Raw genomic sequence first — 20,477 nt, 5'->3', positions numbered from 1 at the left:
CTGTAACTCTTGATTTACAATCATACCCCCCTCCTTCAAAATGTATTGTAAGATATTGAAGAGGCACTGTCAATACCATGTACTGGGGAAAATCATAGTTCTGTTTAGTAATTCTGTTTCAGTAAATAAAATACATAGAATCACTTCAAAATATAACATGAAAAGACACCACACATTGTAGTGTTATTTTTGTCCCCTTCTCATGGACATTTAAAAAGGTGATAAAGGCATATCAAAAGGAAGATCATTGAATTCACTCATTAGTTAATTGGAAAACATTAATTTTGGGGATGATTGAGATTGGAGCTTCTGTTTTCACATACATAAAACTTAACTCCATGTAATGTGGAGTAATTTTGTGCTCTACTGTATTTTCATGTATGGTGAAAATATAATACCAAACAATATCACAGTATTAACAGACATATTATTATACAGCTAGGGTTAAAAAAATACAAAAGTTTAACTAATGGTAAACTGTATTTCATCTCTGTCTTACCGGTATTATTTTTTATCTTTTAAGCTTCCTCTCTCCAATCTGTATTTTAATTAAAATCATGATAAGCTTGTATTAGTATTAATGCAAGTTACATATTTGAGTTGAAATCCATGTTATGTTACTCATTATCTTAAATTGTTGCTCAATAAAAGCCTAATGAAAGGGACCTACTAAATAAAAGCCTGTTTATTCACTGATTAGCATTCTTTTACTGCAAAACAATGGCAAAGTGTGATGTTTAACCTAAAGCTTTTAAAACTAAAACTTTTTCATCAGAAGTTATGAATGTCATTAAATGTATTTACTAGGGATGGGACCGATTAATCGGTACTCTATCGGTATCGGCAGATATAGGCATATCGGTGTATCGGTTTATCGGAAAAATTACCGATTATTTTACCGATCCGATATATTGATAAATATCTTATAATTTAGTGCAAAATTCTGCCATTTTGTTGTAATTTTTATGGATAATCTCCATGCCCTTCTTTCTAAAAAAGTAAATGTGTAAATATTCAACTTATTTTGCACTGCAGTCACCTTGAAACACACATTTATTAAGGAGATCAATGATCATTTCAGGTTCTTCAAGGACCATTTCTAATTTTATATCGGATCGGTAGAATATCTGTTATCGGTATCGGCAAATTTTATATCGGTACTTTATCGGTATCGGCCAAAATTTCATATCGGTCCATCCCTAGTATTTACAGAAAATTAGTGTACTCACTAATAATTAAATCAATGAAAATCTAGGACTGAAACAAAGATAAAATGTACATATACGTATAAAAGCACAAAACGAATTTTATTTTTGCAGCCTTACCTGTTGATACACTTTTGGTCACAACCACCGTTATTTCTTGCACACTCATTGATGTCACTGCACTCCAATCTTGTACATCCCATAATTTCTAATCTTAAGCAAGGTGCTCCAACGAAGTCCTGAAATAATATATGACACATTTACTAGAACATATAAATATATAATTATTTAGTTTATATTGCATTGAAACATCCTCTCAGGTTGAAAACATCTGACTAGAGACAATAATTTTTGCTGCATGTGCAATAACTAGACCCAATGCTCTTAAATTTTATAATACTGACTTGGTGGCTGACCATGTAACTTTTAATTTCACCACTGAAGTTCCTTGGCTTAAGTCCCGACCTGGAAATGGATGTTCATTGTGAGTATCCTTTGGTCAGTTTCATGTAGCATAACTCATCCTCATCATATCAATTAGTCAGAAGTGGCAGAAAAGCAATTAAATAATACTACTAATAATAAAAATAAAAACTAGGGCTGAATTGATACCACTTCGAATGGATATCCATTCTGATACTGATATATTTACAGATTCCTACCAATACTGATACCGATGCTTGAAAATTGTTAACAATTAAAAGTTCATATTTTGGGTGGTAGTAAATAATTACAGATAAACTTAGTACTCACACTTTCTGCAAGCTGTTTTTAATTGTTCTAATTGGAATGAAATTAATAGAACAACTACAAACAACTTTGTGGAAAACATGAGTACTAAGTTTCTCTGTAATTAATTAAACGTTGTTGAAAATATTGAAAGTATTCAACCCCAATTACAGTAAAACCTCGTTAATTCGGACCCAGATAAGCTGGCCTTCACTTAATCCGGACAGGCAAAAGTCAAAAAGGAAAAAAATAAAAAATAAAGCAGAATTCAAGGTTTTAAATGTGGCTAGAAGTCAACAAGAGAACTTCCCAAAGAAAAGGCAGTCAACCACTGATAAAATTCTGTTTCCCGCAGACTTTGTACTGTACTGTATAGTGTATTTAGGCCTATGTCCTTTAAATACACCATAATAAACGTGTTTTGTTGCTATAAACTGAGTTTTAATGCACTTTCTACTGTTCTTTTCGGTTATTTCAGTTAATCCAGACTTTCGTTAAACCGGTCAACTTATCCCCCCATTAGTCCAGATTAACGAGGTTTTACTGTATAAGCATCAATTTACCAGTATTGCTATAAAATGTTTAAAAATATACCTGTTATGTAATCACAAAATACAGTTCTTTAACATAATGTTGCTACAAAATCAATGAAAACTTTGAAATTTTACATAACTTCCTGGATAATTAGACTTTGCAAAAGTGACATACAGCGTTTTTATGGACCCTATAAATGATCCAAATGCCAGAAAAGTATCGACTGGTATTGGTAAATAAAATCCAACCACTACTTTCTGATACCAATACCACTGGTATCCGTCGTTGGTATACATTGGCATCGTAATTGTCTCAGATCTAAAAACTTATACAAAAATACAAACTTTATATTCTGTAATGAATATCCACAAGAATAAGCAACCCACAGAATGCATGCAAATACTAAGGGTGTGCATTTTTTCTCAGGCTCTTATCTTTTCTACACAAACAAACACAAATTAGTCTTCGGATGGAGCAAGACCACGTTTTTAAACAAAAGTGTACACCTATCTTTAATTCTACTTGTAGTGACAATGGTGAAAGGATTTTAAGTTGCTTACCTGTATTCTAAACCTAACATACTGAGCTTCGATCGGAATGGGCAGATTAAGAACTGACAATGTGGGTTCTAGTATGCGGAATTCCACAGGTGTTCCATCTGGGTTTGTGTAGTCCTTGAATGCATCAGTCAAATCATCTGTGTACTGGAAGAGCAAGAATGAAAAACTTAACACTTTTACCAATACAAGAAGGTAGAGGAGTTTATAAAATTTGTAGAATTATATTCAACTGCAGATAGGGCATGATGTTTTTCTTGAACATTTCAACGCAACATGATAAAGAATAATGATAGATCCATTTTATCCGTTACAGTATTGCAATCATAGGCGTAGCTACGGGGTGTGCCGGGTGTGCCTAGGCACACCCTAATGGGCTGCTTTATCAAAGAGAATTAAAGACAGATATTTCAATAAGAGACAAAATAAGCGGCAGTTTGTAAGAAGTTGAAAATGTCATTACTTGGTACAAACGTGTGCATTATCGCTGATGAAACGAGTGTCTATAGTTTTTCGATTTTTTGTTGTCATTGGAGAAAGAAAATATATACTGCATTCTACTCTGTACTGCAGCGCTTTTCTTCTATACCTGTCTCAAGCTGCACGTGTGAGAGAGAGCTTTCTCCAAGCTTAAACAAGTTAAAACTAAATTACGAGCAACTCAGAAGCAGGATAGATTGGAAGCCCTGCTCTTGCTATTTGTGGAACAGGAAAAAGCTTAGTCTATTGATGTAAATGAAGTTATTGATGAGTTTAAGAACATTGTACCCTTTGACAGACGTCTCTTGTTATAGATGACATGTATTTTGATGTATTTGTTTGTAACATTTATGAACATTTTGTGTGTGTGTAATTTCTATGCAATTTGATTTTTTCTACTACATATATTCAGAAATTTTCAACACTGTCATTTAGTGAATTTATATTCCTTTACAAACATCCGTGCAGTTAAAGAGCCAAGTGATTGTGTTGCAAAATATGCTACTGAAAAGGTGCAAGACCTCATTTTTTTTCTTTGTGCACACCCAAATATAAAGTTCTAGCTACACCTATGACTGCAATGGCAGTGGCAGCTCGATATGTTTTTCAGGGGAACGCATCTAATAGAACTTAAAAATGTGGAAAAATATAAAATACAGGAAAGAATAAACAACAATTCGTTCCATTGGGACTAGGAAAATTAATGCATGATGCAGAATAATCAAAATCTAGTAATGTATAATCAGAGCTTCAATATATTTTTCTTTCTTCCTTTGTGGGTATTATCATTCATTCTCATAACTGCGATGATACAAGATAGACTGAAAAATTACATAAAAATGGAAAATGCAAGTATAAAAACACTTTACATATTTTGAGGTATTACACCAGCCTTAACTTGGTCACATGCACAAAAGGAGTTCCCCAATTATTCCTAGGATGCTGATTTCAACAAGAAAAATGTGAAGTTATCAATAGACTCCTTCCATTGGAGACAACTATGTTATGTTGAAAAATTGAGGAAATAGACGATAGCTGCTGATTGCACAGTACTTTGTCTGCTATTATTAGGAAAAAAATTAAACTTATGAATTAAAAAAAAACGAACTATGATGCATGTTGACAATTTGTGTCAATTAAAAATAAATACAACTATTCACACACACACACACACACACACACACATGCTGACAGACTGTTCATCTTACATCTGTCAGAGAACAATGGCACAAAAGGCAACAGCACATGTAAAAAATAAAACCGTAAAGTTCTGATGTTTTGTTGGCAAGGTTTCCATTGTATTCTTGACAATACCAACAGGAAGCCGACAAAATGTCAGAATTTTTAGAGTTCTACTTTTCACATGTTCTGCGTTTACTCTTGTGTTCATCTTCTATGAATGGTTAGACAAACATTATTTTCTTTAAAAAAAAGTGTAAAATTGTACAAAAGAGAATAAGGATAAGAAGAGAATTAACACACATTCATCAGGGTACTATTTTCACTCTTCGTCGCATGTAGAAAGAAATGTGGTTTGCTTAAATATAACCCGGTTAATATGCTTCTCACTGGAATTTGCTCATCTGAGCATCAAATAAAGCTATGCATTATTGAAGTAGCTCATTCTTTAAATTCCATACTCACTAATCTCAGTAAAAAAAAAAAAAATAAGTACCTGAGGCATGACAATATAAATTATCAAACCATTATACACAAAATTACAATTTAGTGTCTACACCTACCTGGATTCTGACAGCAGAGGTGAAGGCGAGATTTCCATCAGCTCTTGCAACGCTCTGAGTCCTGAAACCCCTGACTATTGTTGGTGCTCTGAAGTCCAACATTACCCAGTTGGCGCCAGGTTCAAAACTGCTGCCACACCATCCACCGATGCTGTTCAACCTCACCATCTGGAAGCAGATATTACCATAGCAAATTAACGATTTGTTTACCTAAATCTATAATTTGAACAAAACAAAGGGAAATTATTATCCTGACCAAATGCAACTGGTAGCAACATTGGTAACAGAAAGAGTAACTTCATTGACTTTATACCCAATGTAATATCCAGGGTTCACATCCAGGACACCGATAATGAAATTTTTGTAGATACCGATAAAGTACCAATATAAAATTTACCGATACCAATAACTGATATTCTACAGATCCACTATAATATTCCAAATTGTACTTGAAGAAGCTGAATTGTTCATTGACCTCTTGAATAAATGTATGTTACTAGATGACTGCAATGCAAAAGAAGCTATATTTAGACACTTACTTTACAAACAAGTAGGGAATGGAGATATATGTTTATATCCATAAAAAATTATAATGAAATGGCAGAATATGGCACTAAATTATAAGTTACTTATAGATATATCAGATCGGTAAAATTATTGGTAATTTTGCCAATGCACCGATATTGGCTGATACCGATAGAGTATCGATTCATCTGTCCCTATGCAAAATACTTCGTTTGTTTTTAAGTCCACTTTTTTGATCACATAGGCTAATCAGAATTGGTCCTACAGTTTAGGGGCTCATTCCGAAAGTCGCACGAGTTTAACACGTTAAATGAGTTATGGTAACTGGCTGTCCCATAAGTGCTTCCATGCATTTTGTGAGTTTCATTATGCAGTCCCAAAAGTTGCATTCCGTGCATATCGTACAAGAACGAGATTCACCAAACGCACGGGCCAGGAGGCTGGTTTCTTTGGTGAGAATCGTCTGCTGCATGCAGACAATGCACGTGCTGATGTATTCAAACTGCACTAGTTCGGAAAATGTATTATAATTTTAACAGATAGCGATATGAAGCAACATGCACAAGATGAGTATGCCTTAACCGTTCTTAGAATGTGATTAAAATGAGTAACAGTGTCCAGTAGAGTTTATTTTTGCCATAAGGACATTCCTTATGCTGGATGCCATGTGGAAACTTTCTCTAAACAAAACACTGCACCTGCGTTTTCGCCTCGAGTGTCCCATAAGTTTGTAAAATAACTAGTTTCACCAGATTCACGAGCCTAGTTATTATTTTCGTTGAATGAGTTCGTTTCGTTAAGACTTTTGGAACGCACCCAAAGTAGGATCTGAACCACTGTGATAGGTTTCTTCATCAGAGATTGAGCCCAGGAGCCCTTGATTACAAGGCGGCAGCTTATCCACTATGCAAAATGCTGGTATAAGGCATATGCATAGGCACAAACTGAGAAAAGATCCAGGTTTGTTCTCTACTTGTATCACAATTTTTGCATTACTTTTACGTAGTTAAGCTATAATATACTTTAATTTTTTCCAAAAATTTATGTGAATTAGAATAAAACATTATCATACATTTGTATTACAATGCAATCAAAAATCAAAAGGAACTCAAAGATTATCACCTCTTTCTTGTATCCCCGCTCAACCCCTGAGACTGATATGGAGTCATCGGGGATTCCTCCTGTACTCAGTCCAAGATCTCCGACTGGCCGGCACTCCAAGTTCGGAGCAAAACCTGACCTGCAGCGACAGTGGAAGGAGCCTGCCGTGTTGATGCAGTCGGTTGAAGCCAGGTCACACTGGGATGTGGAACATTCATTCACATCTGGGGAAAAATAATGTAAAACCAATTTACATTGTGTCACAGTATGTGAATTCAGTTTGAAACACATTCACTAATGCACAATGTCATAGTAGATTACAATATTTGCTAACAAACCTGTAGTTATAACAATGCAATTACAAGTTAAACAAGATTCAAACACAGTAAATGCTAATATATATATATATATATATATATATATATATATATATATAAAAGGGCTTGACCAATGAATATGTGAGAGGGAAAGGATTGCTTGGAGGGGGCAATGTAACCACAGCTACCAGCTATTTGCTGCTTCACTCTGTGTACTCTCTTTCTCCTCTTCTCTACCATTGTGCAAATAATTTCTTCACAGACTCCTGATATGAGTTTCAAATTTACATTCTGAATAAGCATTTTGCTTATAAAATGTGACATGTCTTTGAAATATAAACAGATTTAAACAAATGAAAAATATTGTGTGGAGAGAAAAAGGTCCTGGATTGTCAAAAGAAAACAACCACTTCAAGATTATCCTTCCATCATATATCAACAGAACTCTTATATTCACTTTGTAAACAACAATAATAATCATACAATATCCAGTAACTAGACTTCATTATTAAACAAATTAAATATAATATGGCACACATCTCAGAGAGTTTGAGTTTTGTTTTAAGTCCATTTTTATGCACAAAAAGACTAATTGGCACTGGACCTACAGTTCAGTGGGATTCGAATCACTATGTGGTTCCACCAGGTATCGAATCTTAGACCCCTTGGTACACATCTCAGAGGGAGAGAGATGAATCTCAGAAAATACAGTAAAGATTGAACAAAGCCCTTTTTGTATACACAGCAATTTGACTTTAGTCATGGAGAAGTATAGTAAATTTGAAAATGCATTCACGTTACATGACTATCATTACATTACACCTTGCTCACATAGAAAGATTTTTAACTCACCTTCACATGTTGGCAAATTCTCAAACTCTTGGCTACCTCCACATTTGATTATGTTTGAACCGACCAGTTTATAACCTTTCTGGCATTGAACTCTAGCTTCGTCACCGAAGAAGTATTCTCTTGTAATATCTGTCACGAATCCATTCCCGATCTTTGGGAAATCATAACACCTGGCACCTACAAAAGAAGTGGTTATAAATGAGTTCAGCCTGAGCAAAAAGCCTTTGCTTTTTACATGAAAACACATTCACATAATCACAATATATTTGCACAGCAGTACTATTTCAGATAAAAGACCAAACGTGTGACTCTCAACCATCATAACACCTGATTACGGATTGTAACTCCCATTGCTTAATACTTCTCAGTTTGCACATCAAAATTGAAGATCTTAACCAGTGGCATCCATGCCAATTCCTTAGGGTGGGGCTGTTATCTCATATTATTTGGGATATGTGGCTAGCAGAGCCATGGGGGCCGGGGGACCTTCGATTACCTATCTTTTACCTAGAGTAAAATATAAACTACAAAAGCAATGGAATGACTGGTGCAAAAAAGAACTACAAAATACTACAACCTATAAGTGGCATGCTCAAGTCAGTAATCAAAGACCTTGTATCAAAACATGAATCTGCCTCAGGTAATGGTTGTTTTTATATTAAGAATTTGTATAAGTCATGTTTTAGTTAATCAGCATAGCATTTAGCATGTTTAAAAATTGTGTCTTCAACTTCCTGTCAATGCGGAGAAGCTATACAATCGTTCAATCATTTATTTTTTCAATGCCACTTAAGACAACAATATAGAGATATTTTATTTAACAATTTATTATGCGTTCAGGTTCCATTTCCGATATCAATATCTACATAATCCCTGAGCCTCGCACTACAGTTATTTGGATACTTTATAGTTTCACTATAAAACATCGGATTATAATGTAATTTTAAACACTCATGACCCTCACGATTATTTACACGTCATACTATCGTAAGACCAAAATGTACAAATGCACTCAGTAAGAAGTCAATAGTGTTTCAAAGAAAATGGATGTTAGTAATCATCATGTTACATAATTTGCTTGTGATCATATTACCTGAACTTTGTAACTTTGGCTAGAAATCTCAAAAATACGCAGTGTGAGTCAATCAAATGATGATGATGAAGACGATGTAACACAAACAGGTAGGAAGAAGAATGAAGGAAAAAGAGCGTGAGATAAAGAGTCCAACCACATTCTAGATGGAAGTAAATATGTTTAGCCTTTTAGGTGAAAGTACAGTTGACAAGGGAAAGCCACCTGCTAGAATGTTCCAGAACAACTTTCTAATAGACTGGAGGGGAGTAATGTTTGTGTCTATATATTGTCCTGTTTTTGTACCTTATTACATTTGTACTTGGTGCAGAGTCTGAAGAAGACCTTGCTAGAAGGTTGAAACGTTACGTTTAGTTTATGTTTTATAATAAAATAAATTACTGCCTTGGTCAGCATATTGAGCTTTTCATATAATGGAAACAAGGCTTAATGGTGTTATAGGTACGAACAGCAGTAAGGAAGCAGTGAAGTATAGAAGTACATAGTTTTTCTTGTATGTACGCATTCCTTGCATTGTAGAATTATTTTCCTGTAGTTTATGGTTATTACAAGCATTTTCATTTTGAAAATAAATGTCTGATGAAGCAAGCGTGTGTTCTCCTGAAACGTCACAATGAAAAACTGTTTTCTTATGCTTGTAATAACCGTAAACTACAGGAAAATAATAGACGTACATATCACAAGAATCTACAGAGATACAGAGACAAAGTTCTTTCCACAATGATGTTAGAAATACACATGGCTGGTTTTACAAGGACAATGGGGATTAAGACCTTCTTGGAGTTCTCATGAGAACTCTACATTTACAAAATAAATTATTTATTTGTACCTAAAATTGAGTATTGACTTCTGAGAACGCATGTCTTCATAGGGGAGGGGGTATCAAACTGTCCCAATTTTTCTCAAAGGATTTTTCTTTTTAAACACAAAATTTCTGTGTGAAATAATCTCGAAGACAGTATTTTTTTTAAAAAAAAAATCACTTTTCCTGGTCTCTTAGATCTGCTAATTAGAGAAATTTTGCATGCAAGGATCGTTTATACAAAATATTATTTTCTGTAATGGAAGCCTGCTTGATAATGTTTTAATAAAGCATGTAACCACAGACATTTGGGTTTCTTTCCATGTTAGCATGTAAAAGATGTTCTCTCAACTTCTCCACACAGGCTAATGAGGTTCATGCCAGTATATTAATGTGTGGTGTTTTCTTTAATTGCATATTTGTGCATGTTTTGTTCTTGTTGGTATGGAGTATCACCTTTTACACGCTCATTCTAAAGCAATCATTTAGTTCTCAAATGCACATATTGTTTGGTTTTTGTTCTTGAGGAGCAGTTCATGTCTGTACACTTAATTTCATCATTTCCATTTTTCACAAAAAAACTTACGAGAACATGTTGGAACATCTCCAGACCACGTGCCATTGCTCATGCAAAGAATGACTGGGTGGCCACTCCTGTAGTACCCAGGCTCACACTCAAACCGGACAATGGTGCCGTAGCTTCTTCCTCCTCCATTCAGTATCGTTTGGTTCGCACGAGGTGTCTCCGGCAGAGGGGCACACTGGGATGCTAATGGATAAAGAAACATTAAATTAGACTGGAAGTAAAACTAGTACCTACATGATGTCATTTAATTGAACCTGTGAAATATTTGATTCGATTTTATTTGATTTGTGTTATCTAGCGTCACTTTTCTGCTACTTTTGGCTAATCACGACGAGTGATGATGTGATGAAATTGATGAAGGGACATTCACAAACACTCAATCCCAGGCTGGGATTCGAACCCAGGGCCCTGGCTGTGAAATATACATGAATTTATTTAATTGCCCCCTACTTAGGTATAGTTGGAAATTAAGAAAAGATATGTTTTTATTAAATGTAAACTCTTTACCAGAAGGCTGGTTAAGATGAAAATTGAAGCTGTACTTCAAGAAGAGATTTAGAGATTTAGATTTAGACATGTAAAAATTAGGGATGGGACCAATTAATCAGTACTCTATCAGTATCGGCCGATATGGGCATATCGATGTATCGGTTTATTGGTAAAATTACCGATTATTTTACCGATCCGATATATCGATATATATCTGATAATTTAGTGCAAAATTCTGTCATTTTGTTGTAATTTTTATGGATAATCTCCATGTCCTACTTTCTAAAAAAGTAAATGTCTAAATATGCAATTTCTTTTTCACTGCAGTCACCTGGAAACACACATTTTTATTAAAGAGGTCAATGAACCTTTCAGGTTCTTCAAGGACCATTTCTAATTTTATATCGGATCGGTAGAATATCGATTATCGGTATCAGTAAATTTTATATCGGTACTTTATCGGTATTGGCCAAAATTTCATATCAGTCCATCCCTCTAAAAATTAATGCTTCAGACTTCATTCTGGATGGGGAATGCACACATTGCTTTATTTGATATTTTTGCAAAACTTCACACATACAAGAATGTAATTGTTAAGAAACAAAGTGAAGAAATCTTAACCACAACTCAATACAATTTTAGATTTGCAAGTACTCAATTTTATCAAATCCCAGTACAGGTATATAAAAATGTATATTCACTATAAATGTAAAAAATAGCAAAAATTCTTAACCACAAGCATAATTTCTTGACATTCTTGACTGGTAGACACCCTGAACAACAACAAAATACATATTTGCCAGGGCACATACAGAACCTCAGAAAACAATGACTATGAACATTTGTGTAATAATGTGAAATTTCCTTGTTAGTTAACAATAAAGTGTATCACATTTTTGTGTGTATATGTACTAATTATAATTGTTATTCATTGTCATTGTTATTAGTACTTGTTCCGTGATTCATTGTTCCTTTTGAATGTAATAGATACAGATTTATCATATTTATTTTCTATGCTAGTTCAACATGAATGTTGCTTAAGATTTAGTAAACTTTTTGTTCAATTGTCACTTTCATGTGTTTTTAGAAGTGCTAAAATGATAACAAAGTAAACTCACCTAAGCAAGTAGGTAATTTTTCCCAGCGACCATCAGCTGTGCATGATACAGATTCCAGTGGTTTCGCAGATGGAAAAGCAAAGCCGGCATAGCACTGGTACATGGCCTGTCCTCTGTACGTGACATTAGTTGATCCAATAGAGAAACCGTTATCAATCTGAGGTACAGGACCACAATACACCTCTGCAAGAAAAGTTCCAAGTATGTTAAAAATATACAAAAGAGATTAATAATTGTTGTATTCTTTACAGTAATATAACCATTTTTGGATATAATAGAAATGTGTTAATATAAAATTTATCTATAAGTGAAGCTATATCAATTCAATATAACATGACAAACACAAACTCAATAGTTTATTCCTATAATAATAAAGTAAATATTTTAAAATCTGACACGAAAAAGTATCTGTTCTCAAATTAACTGTCACTTAGAAACACATATTTTAATCTGGTTTTATTTGTGAAAATGTATGTTATTTGCCTATCTGATTTGAGTGGCACAATGGCATCATTCAGAAAAGGCTAACTAACTAACTAACTAACTCTCTAGCCTTCTTAAACCCGAAGGTTCATGGCTGCAGCAACACAGGCCTTCCATCTTTCCCTATCTTGAGCAAGTTCTATATACTCTTTTCCATCCCTACCGATTTCCCTTAGGTCTATCTCAACGTTGTCCCTCCATCTTCGTCTTGGCCTTCCTACAGGTCTCTTACCATCAGGTTTCCCAACAAGAATCCTGTAAACTCCTCTTTCCTCTCCCATTCGTGCCACATGGCCTGCCCACCTAAGTCTTCTTGATTTAATTATTCTAATAATATCTGGACATGAATACAAATTATGTAGTTCTAAATTATGTAACCTTCTCCACTCACCTGTCACCTCATCCCTTTTAGGTCCAAAGATTTTCCGAAGGATCTTATTTTCAAATACTCTTAATTTATGTTCCTCTTTCAATGTAAGGGACCAAGTTTCACATCCATATAATACTACAGGCAAAATTACTGTTTTGTATATTTTAACTTTTAGTTTCTTAGATATTAAACGAGAACACAAAAGTTTATGAAGAGAGAAGTAACATGCATTTCCTGAATTAAGCCTACTTTTTATTTCCTCTTTAATATAATTTTCATTTGTTAATATTACTCCTAAGTATTTGAATTTGGAAACTGGTTCAAACGAGTTGTTATCAATAATTAGATTTTGATTATTACCTAACACTTGGTTTCAGCCTGTAAGCATATATTTAGTTTTCTCTTTGTTAACTTCCAAACCTATCTCTTTAGCAGTTTTGAAAAATATTTTAGCATTATTTTTAATTGTATTCATATCATCCCCCAGTAAGTCTACATCATCTGCATATGCTCAACTGGGTCACACCATTTAATTTTAGTCCTTCTTTAGTTTCTTTTACCTTCCTAACAGCATATTCTAAGGCAAAATTAAAGAGCAATGGAGATAATGCATCTCCTTGTTTTAACCCATCATGAATTGTAAATTTGTCAGACATATTACTACCCACACGAATTTTACTTTCTGTTTCACTGGTGCATATTTTTATTATTTTAACAAGCTTCTTAGGTATTCCAAACTCTACTAATATATTATATAATTTATCTCTTTTGACCGAATCATATGCTTTTTTGAAATCAATGAATAGCTGATGGACATTTTGATTATATTCCCATTTTTTTTCAAGTGTCTGTCTGATGTGAAAAATTTGATCTGTAGTTGATCTGTTACGTTTAAATCCACATTGATAATCACCTATAATTTCATTAGCATATGGGGTTAGTCTTGTTAAAAGAATGTTAGATAATATTTTATATGTTGTTGAGAGTAGAGAAATTCCACGGTAATTATTGCAGTTCATTTTATCACCTTTTTTAAACACAGGAACAATTATGGATTCTTTCCACTGTTGAGGGATTTCTTCTTTATTCCATATTAAACAAATTAATTTATGAATTTGACATATTAATGAATTTCCACCATATTTAATTAACTCAGCTGGTATTAAATCAATGCCAGGTGCTTTGTTATTCTTTAGCCTTTTAATAGCATCTTTAACTTCAGTCAAGTTAGGTTCTGGAACTAAAGGTTCTGCTGTGTGTACTTCATTCACTTCTGATTTATCTCCTACATGGACATTTAAAAGGTCATTAAAGTAGTTCTTCCATCTATTTAGAATATCGCTTGGGTCAGCTAGAAATTCACCGTCTTTATCTTTTATCAAGTTTACTTTAGGTTGCCACCCCTTTCTAAACTCATTTACACCTTTATATAAATCTCTGATATTTTTATTTTTGCTGTTTGTTTCAATTTCGTTAATTTTGCTTTTCAAGTAATCTCTTTTTTTACTTCTAAACGTGCGGTTAATTTCTCGCTTTATTCTATTATAATTGTTTAGATTTATATCATCAGAGTTATTTAACCACCTAAGTCTAGCCTGATTTCTTATTTCTATTAGATTATGACATTCATTATCAAATCATGGCTTACTTTTTCTCGGTTTATGGTATCCTATACTTTCTTTAGCTGCTGATTCTATTGCATTACGTATGTGCTCCCAATTCTTATTTACGTCTGTTTCATTTATATTTTCATCATCATTTAAATCCTGCAAAACATCAAATCTATTTGACAGTTTAATTTGGTAATCTTTCTTAATTCTTTCATCAGTAAACTTTCCTGTATCAAATTTTAGAACTTTTAGATTTTGTTGCTTATGATTTATCACTGAGAGTCTCTCTCTTAATTTAGCAATTACTAAATAATGGTCACTGGCACAGTCAGCACCTCTATGTGTACGAACATCAATTATACTAGTATGCCTTCTCTTATCAATGAGAATATGATCTATCTGATTATGAGTTTTACCATCTGGAGAACACCAGGTATATTTATGGATATCTTTATGTTTAAAAGTGGTACTTTTCACAATTAAATTCTTTGAGGTTTCAGAAAAGGCTATTTCAAAAATGTAAAAATTCTAACCAATTAAATTTCTGCAAATAAAGTGGAATTTGTGTATATAAGGGGTCAATTTTAACCATGTTTGCACTGAATTTAAATAGTCCTTTTATTTATACATAACAGAAAATTACGTACTGAATTAATTTCCATTCTCTCAAAATCATGGTGTTCACAAACAAAAATATACATTAAAATAATGACTTTGTACACAAAATTTGTACAAAAACGAATTATTTTCGGACTGAATAATATGTCAGGGGAATATTTAACTGTAATTGCAAGTTGAAAATGCATGCAAAAGGTAAAAGCATAATTTAAAATCAAACAAAGCTAACTCTTTAAAGTATGGCTTTAGCGAATATAAATATTTTCCATTTTCATTTCAGAATTCCAAACAGAAAAAGTAAATATCATACCTTGACATCGTGGAATGTAGGTGACCGACCAATTTCCTCCTGGAAGGCAGTGTGTGGAAATTCGTGGACGCCCTGTAGCAAACTCCTGTCCAAGAGGACACGTGAAAGTTATGACCGTTCCAAAGGCTGTGTCTCGACTAGAAGCCAGTGCACCTTCTCCTGGTGTCAAAGTTGGACAATCTGTAAAGAAAAATAAAAAAAAATGTTCTCATCCAATATAGAAAAATATATGCAGGAATCCTTTAGCATGAACCCATCTAAAAATTTAATCTTAGATTCAGGTATTTCTGCTCAGCTGAAGAATTTTAGACAGCATGTTAGAGATGAAAAAACAAAGTCTAGTTTGGCAAATATGAACACGTGATAGTACTTCTGGAGTGGCTGGCTCAGTGGCAGAATATTAAGTGGTCAACTTTTGATCTCACCATCGTTGAGTACCAGGCTGGAAGTGAGTGTTCTTTGCAAGTGTCACTTCATCAAGTCACCACTCATCCTCATGATAACAATTAGCCAAAAGTGACACAAACTAAACTAAAGTTAATGCCATGGCATAACAGCCCTCTAAGGGCCAAGTCCTACCAAGCAGCTTTTTGATTGGGTGATGTGTGGTCAGCACATTGAATACTGTTGCCAGCGTTTTCTGGCTTTCAACACTGGACCCTGTTACTTTTTCTTTTGAAGTAGATCCCCAATTGTAATCATGATGCTTGGACAACACCGAAATTTTACAGGTTCCCAGCAGAATTTTGAACCCAGAACAGCGAGAGTGCTAACCATTTGGCTACGCAGGAGCCCAAGTGATAGAAAAGCGATGGAAAGAAACACCAGGATTTAATCAAATTTATTACTATCAAGAGGTGATAATGTGATCAATTGTGAAGAATTTAACTAATTGATTTTTACAAATCCTAATTCAAATACATGCTGGGTATATTGCGTTATTACAAAATAGTACAAAATGAGTATGTTAGTTTACAATTGCAATTGTATTGTATTTTGGCCACTTTATCCTCATATGGGCTAACGGTGCCATGGATTAAAGTGAGATGTGCCATGTGCCTGCACTGAGAATTGAATGCATGACATCTTGATTACAAGGTAACAACTTTAGTCACTAGGCTATCAGAAAGTCCCTAGTCCTTGTTAAAAACTATGCAAAACAATCAGCACAATATGCAACACTTTAAAAACTTGAACACTTTGACAAACTTTTAACATGTTTCTTATTGTGCTGTTTGTGTGTTGTGTGTGATTTTTAATAAGAACGTTGCTGCACGTGATGTAAGAAGTTTTTGTCATAAAGTCCCTGCTATTGTTTGTTAAGTAATAATTTACATCAGTCTAGATACTGTAACATCACTAGGAAGATAGAGCCTGTACACTGATAGTCAGTTCAGTAAAACATCTACGAAAACAATGACAGCATTATTTGAATAAGGCAATAAATGGTTTCAAAACAAGCTGATATTCTAACGTTTTCAAGACTAAGATCATGTTAACCATTAAACAGTCTAGCATCATTACACAACCAAATCAATCAGTGAAAACAATTTACCTGCTGAGAAAGTGGCCTTCCATCCCCTGCCATTGTGAAGTGCATCGGTGACGAAGCGAACCAGCATCTCTCCACTGGAAGCTGTGAGGGTTATCCGAGGCAAGCTGTTTGAGCTGAACCCATTTCCTGGATGCAATCTCAAACCACTTGTTGTTGAGCCATCATACACCTGAAATGAGCATTGAAATCATAAAAATCAGTTAGTGTTACACTGGCTCCATCGACATAAATAAATCTTGGTAAATTTTTCATACTTCAAGTAGGAATCACCGTTGATCTTAACTATTAACACAATGCTAGAAACACAAGCATCAAATCTGAAGCCAGAATTTTTTCTATAGATATCAACAAATCTGTGCTGAATCCACTGAAGACAGTGACAATGCCAGAAACAAAAATGAGAGAAAATTGTCTGAGCGTCAATCACGTTAAATGTATTCCTGAATATCAAACAAAAATACATAATAAAGATGTAATATATAATAAATAGAGGCACATATTTTTAGTAAATAAGAAAGCAAAATTTCGGTACAAAAACAGTCGATTTCAGGTTCAAAAGCGGTAAATAAAATAAAATTTTGGTGTTATAGCAGTGAATAATCACATCAAAAGTGCTATATAAAATGACATTTTGGTTTTAAAGTTGTGAATATAATCCTAAATTTGATTTAAAAACTGCACTTATTACACAAAATAAACATATCCCTTCTAATAGTACACTTATGTCGTTACCAGAGTATTAAGTTTATTCCTATCTAAACGGCTAGGCTAGGCTAGGCTAGGCTTCTCAAATATTTACAGCAGAATTAATCAATTTTCCGTGAATTGCATAACTCACAGGATACTTCAGACTTCAGAAAGTGTCACGTCGGTATATAGATGGTAAATTTCGTGTTTAAGAGTATATTTCGCATTTTGCAGTTCATTTTGCATTATTTCGTGACAAAACACCTTTCACCTCACACCTTTCAGAAACATGAAATATGAACATTCCAGCATGTTATTTCATATTTCGTGTTTTTGTCAAAAACGAAATTTGCATGCCTCTAATAATAAATAAGAATCATTGCGGTAAACCAGGTCAAATTTTCAGAATACGCCACCGTTATATACCTAGTTTTTAAACCTTTGCCCCTCCTTAACCATCCTGATCTCACACACATACACAGTATGATTGAAAAGGCTAGTTTAATAAAAATTGCAGAAAAAATTGACATAAAAAAAGATACAATGTTGCTTCGAACATTGGACACTGTGAATGCAGTGAGAAGAAAATGCTGAAGAAATAAAATATATAACAGAGGAAATTTTGTAAATATTGTAAAATATGTATGTTTATAAAAAATACATTTGCTAGAATAAAAATAAATGCAAACTAATCACTTATATTATTTATTCCTAATAATGGTGGCATAAAGAGTAAAGTATGGTTTAATTAAAATATAATCAGTAACATTTATTACTATTCAAGTATAAGAATACTTTTAGATGAATAATTGCAAAATATTGGTAAAGAAACCTAGTAGGGGTAGGGAGCCCTACCAATAGAGCGTTCATATAGTGCATCAGAAATGCAATCAGTCCCTGTACCTAAGTGAACTTTGAAAGGCAATTTTACAGAAGCTTTTAATTACAATAATAATCCTCCCAATACTGTCTTTAACGAACAGTATAATGATAATTCTACAATATTTTTTTAGTGAAAATCAAGTATTATATTAATTGGAAAGGGCATTCATACAGAACATGCTTACCTGGACGTAATCTGACTGATGCATGTCAAACTGGTCAAATTTCAGTGACAATGGTCCTCCACCTGGCTTCTTGATTCTGTACAGACATTCCTGATTGCTTGGGTAGTCAGCAAGGTCAAATGCAGGAGAAGTGAAGGTGCCATTCAGGGCATTGATTGTGGCTCTGCAACCTAAAACAAATGAACATATTTGTCTCTTAATGGCGAAAGTTAAACTTTCTTTGTAACATAGCTTACGATTTGCTTTGTTTTGTGTGATATACAGAGTATGAATAACTGGATTTAACATTATCCAGAAATTAGTGGAGTGCTAATTTTATTTGTCTCATCATCCATTTCAAGAATGATTGATTGATTGATTTTTATTATATTACTTTGCTTTTCTGCCACTTTGGCTAGTTGCGAAGACGAGGACAAGTGAAGATATGATTAAATTGATGAAGGGACACTCACGAAGTACACCCATGGCCAGGTCAGAATTCGAAACTGGGACCACTAGCATTGTAGGGCTCTGTGCTAACCACTCCACTATGGAGGTCAGCAACTATTTCATAAATTCATGATTTATTCTCATCACCATAGGCGTAGCTAGAACTTTATATTTGGGTGTGCACAAAGAAAAAAAATGAGGTCTTGTAGCTTTTTAATAGCATATTTTGCAACACAATCACTTGGCTCTTTAACTGCACTGATGTTTGTAAACGAATATAAATTCACTAAATGAGTTTTGGAAATTTCTGAATATATGTAGTAGAAAAAAATAAAATTACATAGAAATTACACACACACAAAATGTTCATAAATGTTACAAACAAATACATCAAAATACACGTCATCTAAAACAACAAACGTCCGTCAAAAGGTACAATGTTCTTAAACTCAACAACAACTTCATTTACATCAATAAACTAAGCTTTTTCCTGTTCCACAAATAGCAAGAGCAGGGCTTCCAATCTATCCTGCTTCTGAGTTGCTCTTAATTTAGTTTTAACTTGGGTAAGCTTGGAGAAAGCTCTCTCTCACGTGCAGCTTGTGACAGGTATAGAAGAAAGGCGCGGCAGTACAGAGTAGAATGCAGTATATATCTTCTTTCTCAAATGACATAAAAAAATCGAAAATCTATAGACACTCGTTTCATCAACGATAATGCACACGTTTGTACCAAGTAATGACATTTTCAACTTCTTACAAACTGCCGCTTATTTTGTCTCTTATTGAAATATCTGTCTTTAATTCTCTTTGATAAAGCAGCACATTAGGGCACACCCCGTACATACGCCTATGCTCATCACTGCAATTAACCAAGTGGCAGAAAAGCTGGGGAAAATAACCAGATGTTACCTAATATTCATTTCGAAAGTTACTGAAATTGTGGATAATGGATAAATATATATCTGTTATCCACATTGTTATTCCCAATTATGATTACATGCCTTTCATACATTTTTCTCAATCTCAATTCCACACCTTCTTATCTACACTTGTCAGTGAAACACTGACAAAACATAAGGAAAAACAGATCCTATCTACCTAAAAGGTCACTTTTTTCATAAGAATAACAAAGACAATTCCACCATGTTGTATTAGATAATTTTTATTTTAATGCTAAGAATCACAATGTAGCTTCTAAAACATAGAACGAGATAAC

General features: G+C 33.9%; 1 protein-coding gene across 5 annotated transcripts in view; it reads right to left on the bottom strand.

Moving 5' to 3' along the window:
- uif (sushi, von Willebrand factor type A, EGF and pentraxin domain-containing protein uif) overlaps positions 1-20,477 on the bottom strand; it is a 227,839-nt gene that overhangs the window by 75,857 nt on the left and 131,505 nt on the right. For all 5 annotated transcript variants that reach the window (XR_014443858.1, XM_083142169.1, XM_083142172.1 and 2 more), the window contains 10 exons: positions 18,831-19,000; positions 17,077-17,245; positions 15,522-15,701; positions 12,131-12,313; positions 10,524-10,706; positions 8,043-8,219; positions 6,895-7,097; positions 5,248-5,415; positions 3,029-3,172; positions 1,326-1,444 (listed from right to left, as the gene is read on the bottom strand). Coding sequence is in view for 4 of the 5 variants with exons in the window: in XM_083142169.1 (XP_082998295.1) it covers positions 1,326-1,444; positions 3,029-3,172; positions 5,248-5,415; positions 6,895-7,097; positions 8,043-8,219; positions 10,524-10,706; positions 12,131-12,313; positions 15,522-15,701; positions 17,077-17,245; positions 18,831-19,000 (1,696 nt within the window). In the remaining variant the exon portion in view is untranslated. The remainder of the gene's footprint in view (positions 1-1,325; positions 1,445-3,028; positions 3,173-5,247; positions 5,416-6,894; positions 7,098-8,042; positions 8,220-10,523; positions 10,707-12,130; positions 12,314-15,521; positions 15,702-17,076; positions 17,246-18,830; positions 19,001-20,477) is intronic.

The sequence above is a fragment of the Lepisma saccharinum genome, chromosome 20 (genome assembly GCF_977018435.1).
Source record: "Lepisma saccharinum chromosome 20, izLepSacc3.1, whole genome shotgun sequence".
NCBI classification, from domain to species: domain Eukaryota; kingdom Metazoa; phylum Arthropoda; class Insecta; order Zygentoma; family Lepismatidae; genus Lepisma; species Lepisma saccharinum.
The sequence above is the reverse complement of the archived record's forward strand: the minus strand, read 5'-3'. Positions and strand labels throughout refer to the sequence as shown.